The sequence below is a fragment of the Triturus cristatus genome, chromosome 11 (assembly GCF_964204655.1).
Source record: "Triturus cristatus chromosome 11, aTriCri1.1, whole genome shotgun sequence".
In the NCBI taxonomy this organism is placed as follows: domain Eukaryota; kingdom Metazoa; phylum Chordata; class Amphibia; order Caudata; family Salamandridae; genus Triturus; species Triturus cristatus.
Window position 1 is genome coordinate 144,413,439 of NC_140594.1, and position 16,579 is coordinate 144,430,017.

At 48.5% G+C, this 16,579-nt stretch overlaps 1 protein-coding gene across 1 annotated transcript in view; it reads right to left on the reverse strand.

The window, feature by feature from the left end:
* DNAH10 (dynein axonemal heavy chain 10) overlaps positions 1 to 16,579 on the reverse strand; it is a 1,995,301-nt gene that overhangs the window by 213,230 nt on the left and 1,765,492 nt on the right. Inside the window, exon 64 of the mRNA XM_085636177.1 lies at positions 13,632 to 13,861. Coding sequence (XP_085492303.1) covers positions 13,632 to 13,861 — 230 coding nt within the window. The remainder of the gene's footprint in view (positions 1 to 13,631; positions 13,862 to 16,579) is intronic.

Here is a 16,579-nt window from a genome sequence, read left to right on the forward strand (position 1 = left end):
CTGGAACTCAGTGCACAAATGCAGTTGTTGTAGCCTTGGCTTTGGTGGAATGAGCACACAAGCCCTCAGCTGGTTGCTTCGTGGCCAGTCTGTAGCAGATTTTGATACAGAGCACAATACATGGTGAGGTGGTCTGTTTCTGTACCAACTCCGATGTCTGAGCTCCGACATACCCCACGAAGAGTTGGTCATCCACTCCGAACTCTTTTGTGCAATCAGGGTAGAAATACTCTTTTTGGGTCCAGCCGGTGGTGACACTCCTCTTTCTTTGGAGGGATGTGGCAGAATGTAAATTGTAGGCAGGGTAATAGACTGGCCCACATGGAACGGGATCACCACCTTCGGTAAGAAGGACGCTCGAGTCCGAAGGACCAGTATGTCCCAGTAAAGTAACATAAGGACAGTATGCTGATATTGCCTGTAACTTGCTAACCCTCCTGGCACATGTTATTGCCACAAGAAAGGCTGTCTTGATGGTAAATAGTCTGGTTGTACAGTTAGGGAGTGGCTCAAAGGGAAGGAACATCAGATAGGAAAGAGGTCCCACTGAGGCATAATGAAGGGGGCTGGGGAAAACATATGTTGAAGAGCTTAATAAATCTATTTACAATAGGTGACTTGAAAAAAGAAGGCTGATCTGGCAACTGCAGTAATGCAGATCTGGCAGACAAATAACCCTCCAGTGTGCCCAATGCAGAGCCCTGCTGGGCCAGGGTGAGATAAAATAGTAGAACCAGTGAAATGGGAGCAGATAGGGGTAAACCTGTCATTCTGCACACCATGCCACAAACGTGCCCCAACGGCAGGCATACACTGTCTTGGTGGAGGTACACCTGGCTGCCAAATTGACATTACAGATTTCGGGCAGAAGGTCAAAGGCTGTCAACGGTCACCGCTTAATCTCCACGCCTGAAGTCGAACCATTAACAGGTTCAAGTTCAAGACCCTGCTGCTGTGACAGAAGATCTTCCAAAAGAGACAGCATGATCAGATGAGCAATGGACATGTCAACAGCTCAAAATATCAGACTCTCTGTGCCCAATCTGGAGGGACAAGAATGACCTGAGCCTGGTAGTTCCTGGTTTTTCTTGAGAACTCTGGGCAGGAGTGGTATTGGTAGAAAGGTCTACAGGAAGCTTGAGCTACACCTTAGATGAAAAGAGTCTCAGACTGAGAGCTGTCTTGGAAACTCCAGTGCGCAGAACTGTTGACATTGTGCATTCTGGGCAGTGGTGAACAAATCTAACTAAGGCTCTCTCTCTCACATTATTGGAAGAAACCTTTTGCCACTTCTGGATAGGGACGACCCTCATGATCTGCTTGGCATCGAAGGCTGAGTTTACCTGCCCTGGCATTCAGAGAGCCCGCCTGGTGTTGAGCCGCCAGGGAAATGCCCTTACGTTCCAGCCATGTCCAGAGACGCAGGGACTCTTGACAGAGGGTCCACAATGCCACCCCACCCTGATTGTTGCCGTACTACATGGCGGTGGTGTTGACAACACCTGCACTAGCCTCTCCTTGATGGAGGGTAGAAAGGCTTTCAATTCCAATTGCATCGCTCAAAGCTCCAACACGTTGATGTGGAGCCTGGATTCAGCTGGAGATAAGAGTCCTCTGATCTCCACCTCTCTCAGATGGTCGTCCAAGCCCAGGAGTGACGTGTCTGTTACTACAGTTAGATTTGGTTGAAGAAGTGAAATGGGGCCTTGCTGACCCAAACGTGAATCATTATCCTCCACTGCAGATTGCTTGCAGTGTCTTCCGAGATAAGAATCATGACGAAAATATTTCCCCAATGCTGCACCCACTGGAACTTCTGGCCCCACTGCAGAGGCCATATATGCCAACACATTCGCAGGATGCTGGAGGCCATCAGGCCAAGCAGCCTCAGTCAGTCTCACTAAAATCCAGGATAGAGGCTGAAACATTGGTATCATGGTCTGAATATCCTAGACCTGCTGTTCGGGATGATAAGCCTGAAACTGCACTGTGTCCAGAACAGCTTCGATAAAAAGGAGCTATTGAGAAGGGGTCAGGTGTGATTTAGGCACGTTGGTAGTGAAGCCCAGTGAGTGCAGGTGGTCCTCCGTAGTCTGGAGGTGGAAGATGACTGCCTTGGATGAGCCCGCCTTCAACAGCCAGTCGTTGAGCAAGGTCTGGACATCCCCCGAAAAGCCTGTGGTTCTCAACCAGGCATGGCGCTGAAGGGCCACTGACGATGCAATTGTTCTGCCTAGGGAGTCTGTAGTGTCCAGTCCACATCGAGTGGCACACTTAGCTTCATCTTTCCACTCAGTAACGGCATGAGAGTGTATGGGTCAGGCCTCCTCAGAGACCATAGGCAGCACTTGCACAACCGAGACCCAAATTACATGGGGTATCAGACGAAAAGGGTACGACTGCAGTCCAAAGTCATCAGAAGAAACATACTCTTTCCAAAGGTAGTCAAGCCTCTTGGATTCCCTATCCGGTGTTCTGGTAGGGAATGTGTGAAGGAAGCTGGCTCTTTATATACTATACCAAAAAGAGGTATAGTGCGCAGCTAGTCCAGTGGATCCCCAGAGGCTTTACAGAGGCTAAAGTAGATAATACTAATACTCTCTTTTGTGGGAGTGTGGACAAGCAATTAGGCTTATCAGAAGCCAGTGTTAAGCATTGGTTGTACACACACACATGCAAGAAATGATTACACAAATTCAATGACTAAATCTGAGACAAATGGTTTGTAAAAATATTACTTTTAGCATGTTTATTTAATAGAACCAAAGATACTTTGTTGAGGTGACCTCAATGCACCACCAGCAACACTGCTGGGGCAGCTGGGTGCAAAGGTCAAACTCGGGGTCTGGTGCCAATGGATAAAGGGGGCAATCAAAGTGGTACTACTTGCAGGTGGGTACCATGGTTTTAGAACCCAGTCTTCGGGGGTTAAGGTAACCACAGGGGGGCACAAGGCAGCACCAAACTTACACCTCCAGTGGCACAGGGGCTGTGAGGTGCAGAGCGCCCAATGAAAACCAATGGCAAATCTTGAACTTGGAAAAAGGATGCAGGCTCAGGCGAGGAGGCTGAACGATGGAAACCTGCAGCTGCACAGGTAAGCTGGGATATGCTGGGGCATCAGTACACTGTTGTAAGATCTCCCCAAGGCCCTGTGGCTCCGGGTGTAGGGGTGTTCTTTGGCATCGGAAATCAGCTTACTGGTGTGGTTGCGGGGGGGGTCGTTGCGCAGAGGCTGCAGGCGTCGACGTGGAGTCCGGCAGAGGTCAACCCAGCTCAGGATCGCTAGGAAACATTTTCTGGACCAGGATGTGGGTGTCAGGTGCAGAGGTGATCCACTTTGGGGTTCCACAAGCAGAGCTTTGGTCATTAAACTTGGTTTTCTTCAGGACAGGTCTGCTGTCCATGGGCGATCCAGAATCTTTTTAGAAGGCAGGCAGTCCACCCAGGGTTCTGGAGGTTGTTGGGCTGTGGGACAATTTGCTCTTCTGTAGCAGAGTCTTTGAGGGATGCAGACAGGCCGGTAGGGCTGGGGCCAAGTCAGTTGGTTTCTTCAGTCTTAGCTGCTGCACGGCTCTCCTTTGTCCTCTTCTTCATAGGTTGTCCGTAATCTGAGGATTAAAGTTCAGGGGTGCCCCTAAAAACAGGGCTTAGAAGGTAGTAGCCAATGGGCTTCTCACCTTTAGGGTCACTACACCCCTTTGTATATCCACTCCCTCTGGGGAGGGGGAGGGGGCTTATCTTTAACCCTATTGCCTAGAATTCTCCAAAATAATATGGAGGATTTTCAAAAGAGGGGTTCACTATAGCTTAGACCACCTTAGGGGTGTTCCTGGCTGAGGGGGGACACACCTCTCTTGCTTACTAATTTTCTCGCTGACCTTGCCGCCAAAGGTAGTGCTTGATCGGGGGGCATCTCCACTAGCTGGAGAGGCCCGGGTCAGCATAACAAATTGCAGGAAGCCTGTGAGGCTCACCGCCTCCTGATTGGGGATAGGTGTGAAGCACCTCCACCCAGAGTAGGCTTTGTTTCTGACCCACAAAAGCAAACGTCTCCCACCTCAGTGGGTAAGAAACATGTCTAGAAGTGGCAGGCTGGTTCAGACTAGTCAGGCACACACTAGTAGGTCAGTAGGTTTTTAGAGGGCACCTCTGTGTTGCCCTCTGAGTGCATTTATTAATGAATCTAGTACTGGCATCAGTGTGGGTTCATTAATCTGAGATGTTTGATACCAAACATCTGGGAATTCGGTGAAACCATCATTGAGCTGTGAACCTTGTACTAACAAGCTCCCTGCCCATGTACTCCGCTTGACTTCACTGTGCACTTGTAATGTCTATGAATGTACTATGGGGGCATATCTCCTCATACAGCTATGCCCTCAAAAGAGGTATTGTTCACCCTGCCCTTTAAGGATGTAAGGCCTGCTGTAGGATTGTCTCACCTATGCCTCTTGCAGTGCTGGTAGGCCTGACACACAGGGATGTGTGCCAGGTCGCCTCTTCACTTTTATCTGCACCAAAACACACAGGCTGCAGTGGCAGAATACATGTGTTTGGTGAGGGGTCTCTTAGGGTGGCACAATACATGCTGCTGCCCTTCGAGACCCTCTCTGATCACAAGTCCCTCGGTGCCACTAGTACCTTTTACAAGGGACTTACATGTGTGGCAGAGGTGTGCTAATTGTGGAAACAAAGGTACAATTTGGGGAAAAAACACAGGAACTTTGAACCTGGTTAGCAGGAACCAATGCACTTGCAATCAAAGATGCATCAGAGTCAGGCAAAAAGTGGAGAGTAGCCATCCCAAAAGGAGTACTTTCCTAGAGTGGGAAAGAGAGATAGAGAGATGGAGAAAGAGAGAGAGAGAGAGAGAGAGAGAGAGAGAGATGGAGAGAGGGAGGGAAAGATGTAGAGAGGGAGGTATAGAGAGAGAGAGAGAGAGAGAGAGAGAGAGAGGGGAGGGAATCACACACCTCAACAAAGGAAAAACCGTCTCTGAAAGAACAAGCAACCTTACGGGAAAGGAAGCCCAAAGACGGTAAAAATCCACATGCAGATGTAAAAATAGTAAAAATCCATATGCAGATGGATGAAACCATTAACCTACAGAAGGAGCATGGCGAGAGAAGAGAAATGTAAACACCTTGATGGCATGAAAATTAGAGGCAACAAGGAAAACTATGTCTCATATAAGAGAACAGTCCGTAACATACTGAAGAAAGGCAAGAAAGGTCACCGAAAGAAAATGGGGACACAAGAGAAAAAGATGTCCCAACAGAAATCACTGGTCAGACCCAGAACGTGGCTTGCCGAGTAGAGAACCTCCCAGACGTTCAACTGCTACAGTGGAAAATCCTTTAACATAAAGGGTGCTCCCTGCGAAAGAGAGACTAACGCTGCACTGGTAGTAGCATCTCAACTAACTGAACACTACATTCCCCAGGGGAAAACAAGCCACAGGATTGCAACATTAAACTAAGGTCCTGACACCAAGATTCAAAATAAGAACACTTGACTGGTCATAAATAGAAAGAGAGACAGAACCTGAGACTCTCAAACACGCCCACACAGATAAAGAATGTGGAATAGACCACCAATTAAGGCGATCAGCAGGACGAAAACAGAATAGAGGCCCATAAAGGATAGCAAATTAGTTAAAAAAAAGAATGGCAATATGCCTACCGCAAGTGCCCCTAAGAGCAGGTAACACAGGTAAATGCTCTCGTTCGAGAAAGAAATACCATTGAAAAAAGATCTCTTGGGTGAAGAGCCCTTCAGCAGAGACAACATAAAAAACTATTTAAGAGGTAGTCAACCCACATAAGGTCACAAAGAAAGATGACCTGTGGTCGACAGTGTAAATATCAAGAACAATAAGACCTGTAGAAGCAGAAACACCCCTCCAGGTGACGTGCTATGTGGAACTGACCCAAACAGGGGGCCTTCAAAAGGAGTAACAGAACACAGATATGAGATATAAATCAGTGACACAACACAGAATAACAAACTGAATGTGAACAACTCAGCTGTAGTATAACAATGAAGGTTGAGTGAAGGGAAACAGAGCTAAGTGTCTGCACTATGCCGACTGTCTCGAAAACGGCACAAAGCAGTGTCAGCATGGATGCTAAATAAATAGAGTCATTAAAAGGCATGTCAACTAAAGTGGATTTGACTGCCTCCGAAAACCCTGTGGTATGAAGCCATGCCCGCCGGCACAATGCCACAAAAGAAGCCATGGCACATCCAACTGAATCAGTGGTGTCCATTCCACACTGAAGAACAAGTTACTTACCTTCGGTAACGCTTTTTCTGGTGGATACAGTATCTCCCTGTGGATTCCTCACCTAGTGAATATCCCCTGCGCCAGCATTCCACGGAATTTTTCTTCCCCAGCACTCCACGTCGACGTGGGCGACGTCATAATACATCGGCTCCGCTCGCGACTCCGTATGACGTCACCGGAGCCATAAGAGGCCCACGTCGGCGTGATGACGTCAGTTCCACCCATTTTTTCCGTGCCTTCGAGGCGCACAGGTGGACCAATAACAGACTCAAAGTATACACAGTATACAGTATACCAACACATATAAACAGTATACAAAGGAAAAGGATGCCAAATAAACAAGCATCTCCAACAAATGTACAAGCATTTCAAACAAGACCTATTTCATGGTATACAAAGGTGGACAACGGGGAGGCGGGTGGGTCAGTGAGGAATCCACAGGCAGATACTGTATCCACCAGAAAAAGCGTTACCGAAGGTAAGTAACTTGTTCTTCTGATGGATACATCTGCCAGTGGATTCCTCACCTTGTGAATAGATTCCCACAGCAGTCCCACTCCCGGAGGAGGGTGTCCACCTTCCTATACCAAAAAGTCTTGTAATACAGAGCGCGCGAAGTGGCCCTCCCTCCTCATCTCAGAGTCCAAGCAATAATGCTTTGCGAAAGTATGGAGGGAGGCCCAAGTCGCGGCCTTACAAATATCTGCCACAGGAACACCCCGGGCCAAAGCAGATGTAGACGATTTTGCTCTAGTTGAATGAGCTCTAACGCCCTCAGGAGGAGTCTTACCAGCCAGGGCGTAGCAGATCTTGATGGCAAGGATGATCCATCTCGATAGTGTGCGCTTGTGCACCGCTCTACCCTTCGAATGACCAACGTAGCCAATGAAGAGTTGATCATCTAGCCGAAAGTCTTTAGTCCTGTCCAGATAAAAACTCACAGCCCTCTTCGGGTCCAGGCGATGGAGTCTTTCCTCCTCTTTGGAAGGATGAGGAGGTGGATAAAAAACAGGAAGAGTAATAGACTGCCCCAAATGAAACGGAGTAACAACTTTTGGCAGGAAGGCAGCCCTGGTCCTGAGAACCATCCTTTCAGCATGTAAGGTAAGAAAAGGAGGTTTGGAACTTAGAGCTTGAAGCTCACTCACCCTCCTTGCCGAGGTTATGGCTACAAGAAAGACCACCTTAAAGGACAACAGCCTCAAAGGACAGCTATGTAGAGGCTCAAATGGGGACCCCATCAGAAAGGTTAAGACAAGATTGAGGTCCCACTGTGGCATTACAAAGGGAGTGGAAGGAAACATGTTCGTAAGGCCCTTGATAAATCTCAGAACAACCGGAGATTTAAATAATGACGGTTGATCTGGAAGGCATAGAAAAGCCGATAAGGGCGAAAGATAGCCCTTGACCGTGGCCACAGCACAGCCCTGATGAGCCAAGGAAAGAGCAAACTGGAGCACATTAGAAAGATGGGCCTTTAAAGGGTCAATGGACCTCTCTCCACACCTTTTTACAAATTTAGACCACCTGTAGGAGTAAATGGACTTGGTGGAGTGTCGCCTGGCCGATAAAATAACGTCCACCACATCAGGTGGGAGAGAGAAAGAACTCAGGTTGCCCCGTTCAATCTCCAGGCATGAAGGTGTAAGCTCTGGAGGTGGGGGTGTAGAACCTGCCCCTCCGACTGCGAGAGGAGGTCTGCCCTCAGAGGGAGACGGAGCGGAGGGCACGAGGAGAGGTGGAGAAGATCTGTATACCACACCCTTCTTGGCCAATCCGGGGCGACCAATATGACTTGGGCCCTGTCTTGGCGAATCTTCCTCAGAACCCGAGGAATCAAGGGTATAGGAGGAAACGCATAAAGGAGTCGTGAGCCCCAAATCAACTGAAACGCGTCCCCCAACGCCCCCTGCATCTGATACTGGAGACTGCAGAATGACGGGCAGTGCGCGTTCTCGAAAGTGGCAAACAGGTCCACCCGAGGAGTCCCCACATGTCCGAAAGACGTGACGAACCACCTCCGGATGGAGCCTCCACTCGTGGTCGGCGGAGAACTGCCGACTGAGACTGTCCGCACGTACGTTCAACACACCGGCCAGATGATTTGCCATCAGACAAATCTGATGGTCCTGAGCCCAGGACCATAGACGCAGGGCCTCTCTGCATTGTCAGCATTCCGTCCATCATTTGTTTGTTGTAACGCTTTTTGCCCTAAGTGGGATGGGTATTCCCAGACGTGGGACCCGTGCTCACTACGCCACTGGAGTCAAGCTATCCTGGCTGATGACGGCTGATAGCCAGAAACCGGTCCTAGGATGCTTGATTCCGGTCCAGGGAAGACATGGCTTGGCAGTTCGGGCTGGACTGTTCCCATGCGGCACAGGGTCAAGACTGATTTGCATATGGCCATGTCTGAACTGGGGTGGCGTAGTGGGCAAAAGAACGATGGATTTAACCCAGATCTCTTGACTGGGGGAGAATGTCTGCATTGTCAGCATTCGGTCCATCATTTGTTTGTTGTAACACTTTTTGCCCTAAGTGGGATGGGTATTCCCAGACGTGGGACCCGTGCTCACTACGCCACTGGAGTCAAGCTATCCTGGCTGATGACGGCTGATAGCCAGAAACCGGTCCTAGGATGCTTGATTCCGGTCCAGGGAAGACATGGCTTGGCAGTTCGGGCTGGACTGTTCCCATGAGGCACAGGGTCAAGACTGATTTGCATATGGCCATGTCTGAACTGGGGTGGCGTAGTGGGCAAAAGAACAATGGATTTAACCCAGATCTCTTGACTGGGGGAGAATGTCTGCATTGTCAGCATTCCGTCCATCATTTGTTTGTTGTAACGCTTTTTGCCCTAAGTGGGATGGGTATTCCCAGACGTGGGACCCGTGCTCACTACGCCACTGGAGTCAAGCTATCCTGGCTGATGACGGCTGATAGCCAGAAACCGGTCCTAGGATGCTTGATTCCGGTCCAGGGAAGACATGGCTTGGCAGTTCGGGCTGGACTGTTCCCATGAGGCACAGGGTCAAGACTGATTTGCATATGGCCATGTCTGAACTGGGGTGGCGTAGTGGGCAAAAGAACGATGGATTTAACCCAGATTTCTTGACTGGGGGAGAATGTCTGCATTGTCAGCATTCCGTCCATCATTTGTTTGTTGTAACGCTTTTTGCCCTAAGTGGGATGGGTATTCCCAGACATGGGACCCGTGCTCACTACGCCACTGGAGTCAAGCTATCCTGGCTGATGACGGCTGATAGCCAGAAACCGGTCCTAGGATGCTTGATTCCGGTCCAGGGAAGACATGGCTTGGCAGTTCGGGCTGGACTGTTCCCATGAGGCACAGGGTCAAGACTGATTTGCATATGGCCATGTCTGAACTGGGGTGGCGTAGTGGGCAAAAGAACGATGGATTTAACCCAGATCTCTTGACTGGGGGAGAATGTCTGCATTGTCAGCATTCTGTCCATCATTTGTTTGTTGTAGGGCCTCTCTGCACAGACATAAAGACCCCACTCCTCCCTGCTTGTTGACATACCACATCGCGGTAGTGTTGTCCGTTAGGACTTGAATTGACCGACCGCGAAGGGAAGGGAGGAAGGCCTTGAGCGCCAAACGAATAGCCCGCAATTCCAGAAGGTTGATGTGAAGCAACCTTTCCTCTGGAGACCAAAGACCCTTGATCTCCAGATCCCCCAGATGAGCACCCCACCCTAAGGTGGATGCATCCGTTATCACTGTGGCCACCGATGGAGGCAAATGGAATGGCTTTCCTTGAGACAGATTGCCCTCCACGCTCCACCAAGACAGGTCCGCTGCAGCTTCTCTGGAGATGCTGATCGACTCCCTGAGATCCCCGTTGTGCTGATACCACTGCTTGCGGAGGCACCACTGGAGCGCCCTCATGTGCCAGCGTGCATGGTTGACCAACAGAATGCAGGAAGCGAACAGACCGAGCAGGCGAAGGACCTTCAGAACTGGAACAACCGCTCCATTGTGGAATAAAGGGACCATCTCCTGAATGTCGAGAATCCTTTGAGGAGGAGGGAATGCTCGACACACAGTAGTGTCCAGTACCGCCCCTATGAACAGGTTGCGTTGAGAGGGCACCAGGTGAGATTTGGGCACATTGATCGAAAAACCCAAGTCGAATAACAGCTGAGATGTTACCTGCAGATGACGCTGCATTATTCTCTGGGGACTCTGACTTCAGAAGCCAGCCGTCCAGGTAGGGGAAAACCGGAATCCCCGACCTCCTGAGATGAGCAGCCACCACTGCCATCACCTTTGTGAAGACTCGAGGTGCGGTAGTAAGACCAAACGGGAGGACCGCAAACTGGTAATGCTGCGACCCAACCGTAAAACGGAGATACTTCCTGTGCGACTTCAGGATTGGGACGTGGAAGTACGCGTCCTGCAAGTCGAGCAACACCATCCAGTCTCCTTGCTGCAATGCTTGAAGAACCTGCGCAAGGGTCAGCATCTTGAACTTCTCCTGTTTCAGGTAAAAGTTCAATATTCTGAGGTCCAGGATTGGACGCAATCTGCCGTCCTTTTTGGGAATCAGGAAATACCGGGAGTAGCATCCCTGACCCCTTTCCTGCTCCGGAACCACCTCTATTGCACCCTTTTGAAGCAAGGATAGTACCTCTTTCTGCAGGAGAAGCAGATGGTCCTCTGAGCAGTAACCTTGGCAAGGAGGGTAAGGGGGAGGAAACTCCCGAAAGGGAAGGGCGTACCCAGTCTCTACGAGGTTCAAAACCCAAAGGTCTGTCGTAACAGATTTCCAACCTCGTAGAAAGTAGGACACCCGACCCCCCACAGGTCTTACATGATCTGGGATGGGGGCTCTAGGGCTGCTTCCCTGAAGCCTCATTGGGAGCAGAGGAGGAGGAAGAAGAGGGGTTGCGTCCAGAACCTCTCCGACCCCTTTGTCTCCCTCTATAGGATTTATAGAGGGGATTCTGCTGTTGCTGCTGCTGAGGCTGTCGGTAGGAGCGAAAAGATGACCTTCCAAAGCCCCAGAATTTTCTAACAACAGAACCCTTTGCAGGAGCTTGCAGACCCAAAGAATTTGCTGTTAATCTGCTGTCTTTAAACCTTTGTAGAGCAGAATCTGCCTTTTCACCAAACAACTTTTGTCCATCAAATGGCAAATCCACTAAAGTGGCTTGAACATCCGCGGAGAATCCCGACGAACGGAGCCATGCCTGCCTTCTTGTAGCTATAGACGAGCCCATAATCCTTGCCACCGAATCCGCCGTATCCAATCCCGACTGGATCACCTGTCTGGCAGCGGCCTGAGTGTCTGTAACCACCTCCAAGAAGGACGCCTTATCGCCCTCAGGCAGCTTAGGGGCCAAAGTCTTCATTGAGTCCATCAATGCATGTATGTAACGCCCCAGCAAGCACGTGGCATTAGATGACTTTAATGCCATGCTCCCTGAAGAGACGGGTGTATCGATAGAAAATCCGGATCCCCAGGCGCCACCCTATACCTTCTTGCCACCTGTCGGGAAACCGCCGGAGAAGAAAGTGGTTTCCGCCATACATCCAAAACAGGCTCCAAGATAGCCTCATTAAAGGGCAGTAAAGGCTCCGAAGTGGACGTAGGAGAGTGCAGAACCTCCGTCAACAAGTTCGATTATACTCTGCCGTGGGCAACTGCAAGTTTAACAGCTCTGCAGCCTTTTTGATCACAGTATGGTATGGAGCCAATTCTTGAGGCGGAGAGGATCTTGCTGATGTGTGCTCCCATTCTGGGGTAGTGTCCAGGCCACTAGCCTCTTGTATGCCCTCAAAATCATCAGAGGATGTGTCCACCTCACCTTCCTCTACCTCTTCTCTGTATCTTCCTTCTTCCAATACCCTTTGGACCTCCCTTCTCGATCGAATCCGGGGAGCCGGCGTCGCCGACGTCGTACGCGGCGTCGGTGGAGCCAGAGGTGTTGGAGTCGGCGGCGCCATAGACGGAGTCGGCGGCGCCAGACGCGGCGACTATAGAGTCGGCAGCGGCGTCGAGGAAGGCTCTGAAGTCTATTGGACCATCCGAAGCCGAGTCGGATCCCCAGACGGTGCCACGAAGGCGCCATCGGCAGAAAGGGCATGAAGGGGGCCTGAGCATAATGCTGCGGCACCCCCAATGAATACGCCATAGGACCCACGGGACCAGTTGGTGCTCCGGATGGGAAGGCCGCCCTATTGAAAATACCATACATGGCATTCAAGAACTGAGAAGAATCAGTACCTGGAGCAGGAAACTGAGGATAAGGCACTGACCCTGTATCCCTCTGCGGAGTACTTGGCTGCGGCGCCGTAGTGTCCTCCACCGGAGCCATAGATTCTTCCAGCGCCGGAGTCGGTACTTCCTTTCGTTCCTGATCCGAAACAGGCACCCGATCCGGAGACGACGACGGAGACGGCGTCGGGGACGGCGCCGGGGACTGCGCCGGGGACTGCGCCGGTGAATGCGTCGGAGCCCGCTTCGGCGACAGAGAACCTCCCGGAGTTTTAGAGGGAGAAGGAAAAGGTGAAATGTTCTTACTCCGATGACGCCGAGGCGAAGCCAACCTCGACTTCCTGTTCTTCGAGGACCGGCGTCGTGAAGAGTGTTTCCTCTTCTTATGATGTCTTCTTGACTTCTACGGTAAGGAATCTGCTGCTAGATGTCTCTATCAGATATTATAGGAACACAAGGTATGGGTCAGTAACTGACATGTTGCGGTGACAGGCACCACACAGCTTAAACCCTACTTTTCTAGAGGTCATCCACAACACCCCAAAAAAAATCTTTGCCAAAACGTCGAAAAAGTCTGTCAAAAAGAGACAGGAGGGTAGCTTTTCTCTGGATCAGTGCTGAATGGCACAGAAAATAAGTGATATCCGCGCATCTAGGTGGTGCCTATATAGGTGACTGAAACATCACATTTGGCGCCAACGATGCCATGCAGAACTGAACGGAGCAACGCAGTACTGTTCATGTAAAAGTTTACGGATCTAGACTGACACCTGGGAAATTCAAAGATAAGGAATCTGCAGCTAGAAGTCTCTATCAGATTGTCTTTTTGATAATATCCTTGCTTGGGACCATACGTAACATTCAGAGCTCTGAGTGTAACCACAGACAAGAACTGTGCTGTTAATGTACATGATGTCACCTAAAACCCTCACTAAAAAGCATCTTTGTCACTGACAGCTACCATTAAAATTCTGGACATTATTTGCATTATTGGCCTAATATCCTAAATGTGTGAAAAAAACTAAACTTGTCATCATTAAAGGCATAGGCATGGTAAAAGTCAAGAGCACAGAATATATGGTCTGGATACAAAATTACCTCAGTGGCTTTGGATTTTGTTTCTTCAAGAGTTTGCACTAACTCCACATTATCCAACATGTTCCCAGTTGATGTGGCCAATTCTCGAAGAAGTGAATCCTCTAGATCTTTCAAAAGCTTTTTGTTTTCACTGGTTTCCAAGATGAGACTTTCTCTCTGCTCTTCAAGTTCTCTCCGTTCAAAGCCCACAATAACACTAAGTAACTGGTCTTCTAGGCCCTTCAACGTTACTGTATAGGCAAAACACAAAGCATACATCCTAAGTCATAAAGGTATGTTTATAAAGCATTGCTATACTACAAAGACCCAGTAAAGAATTTACATATCAATATTATTATCAAGAATTTTAATTAGATGTATTTATGGTTGGTTTTGCAAAACATTCTCAATTTTATATACACATAATTTATTTATATCATTAGTTATCTCTTTCTGTTACTTAATTGGTAACCTAAGAATGTTTCATTCTGGAGCGTGGCTTAGCCGCGGAACATAATGGTCGCCAGCTAAACTAGCTCCGTAGCACACCCAAACGCCTTCCGTAGATCCGCCTAAATAATCCGTCGCCCACGCAGAAGAGGGGCCACCGGAACCACCACTGAGGATGAGACACCGAACAACGGCTTCGTGCAACCCCTGGAACGTAGAGAAATCAGCGTGCCAAGCTGTGGCCTTCTCAAGACCGGAGGCTGGGAACTGCCGCTTGGAGGAGTTGGGCGTGGCACTCTGTTCGAACCGCCCCTTCGTGAACGCAAGGCCGCGGATGTGGCAGCTGTTGGGCCTGTGGCAGATGAAAGGGCAGACCGGGTCCCGAAATCCTGCCTCTGATGCAAGTGGCCGCGGACCGATCGGCGCAAATTGACTGGGAGGTGTCCCCGCCGGGCTTGCGTGATCGAGGCCTGCAGGGAGCGCTACAGTGAGGAGCTCCGACAGAAGCCCTGTCTGGAGTTCCCTGTACTGTTTGAAAGATTGAGAGGGACCCCTTAAAAACCAAGGGAGATAGGGTACTTAACCCAAATAGAAGAAAATATTCCCTTGATCCACTAATTTATAGAGCATAAAGTATTATGTCAGAAAGAAAGTTTTCTTAGGGAAATAAATTTTATCTTTATTTTATAAAAACATATTCATCTTTGTCGATCATACAAATTCATTTACATGTCTTGAACATCAAAATTGTTAAAAACCTCCTAAAATACAATACAGTTGAATTACAATTACATAAAAATATATAACACCATTACGACCAGCGTAACGTGGAGACAAAACACAAATTGTAAGATTCAAATATTTCTCTTTACGAGTGCACATCAGATTCAATTTTTAGAGATACAGTACATTATACATTGACAAATCTGTATATACGTAATCTGTATTGGTTCTCTGATTGCGCTATCCACAGCGTCGACGCGTTTCGATGGTTTCAAAATGATAGTGCCATCTTTGTCAAGACCACATACTTTTGTCTCTCACTTCAATAATTTTCCTTTGTAGTGGGGTATCTTTCTGTGCTCCTTATTCCTTTTTAAGTTTCAGAAAACCCTCAATCTTCTTTTATCACCCTCTTCATGAGTTAGAGTGGTATATTTTGTTTTTTCTTGTCGTTGTGAACGCGGGCTTGCTCGTTTCGAAGAGCCTCTTTCTATGGTTATGTTATTCGGCTTTCTGCACTGCGAGGTATTTTTAAAATTTTCCTTCTTGCATCTGCGAGTCTGGTTACTTGCTGGATTATAATTTTCCGTTAGTTTTCGGTTCGCAGCCCAATCTATGGTAGTTTTCGGGATTCCTGCGTTGCCGAGTATTTAAAAAAAGCCTTATCTTACATCAGCGAATCTGGTTGTTTCGCTGTGTTATCGCCGTCCTGCTTGTTTCCCGATCGGAAGAGGCTCTTCGAAACGAGCAAGCCCGCGTTCACAACGACAAGAAAAAACAAAATATACCACTCTAACTCATGAAGAGGGTGATAAAAGAAGATTGAGGGTTTTCTGAAACTTAAAAAGGAATAAGGAGCACAGAAAGATACCCCACTACAAAGGAAAATTATTGAAGTGAGAGACAAAAGTATGTGGTCTTGACAAAGATGGCACTATCATTTTGAAACCATCGAAACGCGTCGACGCTGTGGATAGCGCAATCAGAGAACCAATACAGATTACGTATATACAGATTTGTCAATGTATAATGTACTGTATCTCTAAAAATTGAATCTGATGTGCACTCGTAAAGAGAAATATTTGAATCTTACAATTTGTGTTTTGTCTCCACGTTACGCTGGTCGTAATGGTGTTATATATTTTTATGTAATTGTAATTCAACTGTATTGTATTTTAGGAGGTTTTTAACAATTTTGATGTTCAAGACATGTAAATGAATTTGTATGATCGACAAAGATGAATATGTTTTTATAAAATAAAGATAAAATTTATTTCCCTAAGAAAACTTTCTTTCTGACATAATACTTTATGCTCTATAAATTAGTGGATCAAGGGAATATTTTCTTCTATTTGGGTTCCCTGTACTGTGGCATCCTGGGCGCTGAAGTTCCAGCTGATCCACCGATGTGGAGGTAGGAGACGGCCTGCTGGAGGGGCAACAAGATGCGGATGGATTGCAGCGCGGCTGTCAGTGCTGAGGAGCACTCAGTCCTGACTTGGCCTGTCGGCTTTGGATGGTCGGGAGTTGACACGGAGCCTGAGAATCCTAGCTGATCAAGCTTATCCATACGTTTGTGGAGGGCCGAGGACTGGCTGGAAACCCAAGCTGAGCGCGCAACGAGAGAGGCCCAGTATTATAACTGCTATTGACGTGGTGGAGAAGGGACAAAAGGCGCATTGATCATCAATAGGGCGAAGCACGTACCTGCAGCGACCTTGTGAGTAATACCTTTTCCCCCGCCGCTACTAGTGAAAGAGGGACATTATTTGTGAACACAGGGGAAGACTGGGCAC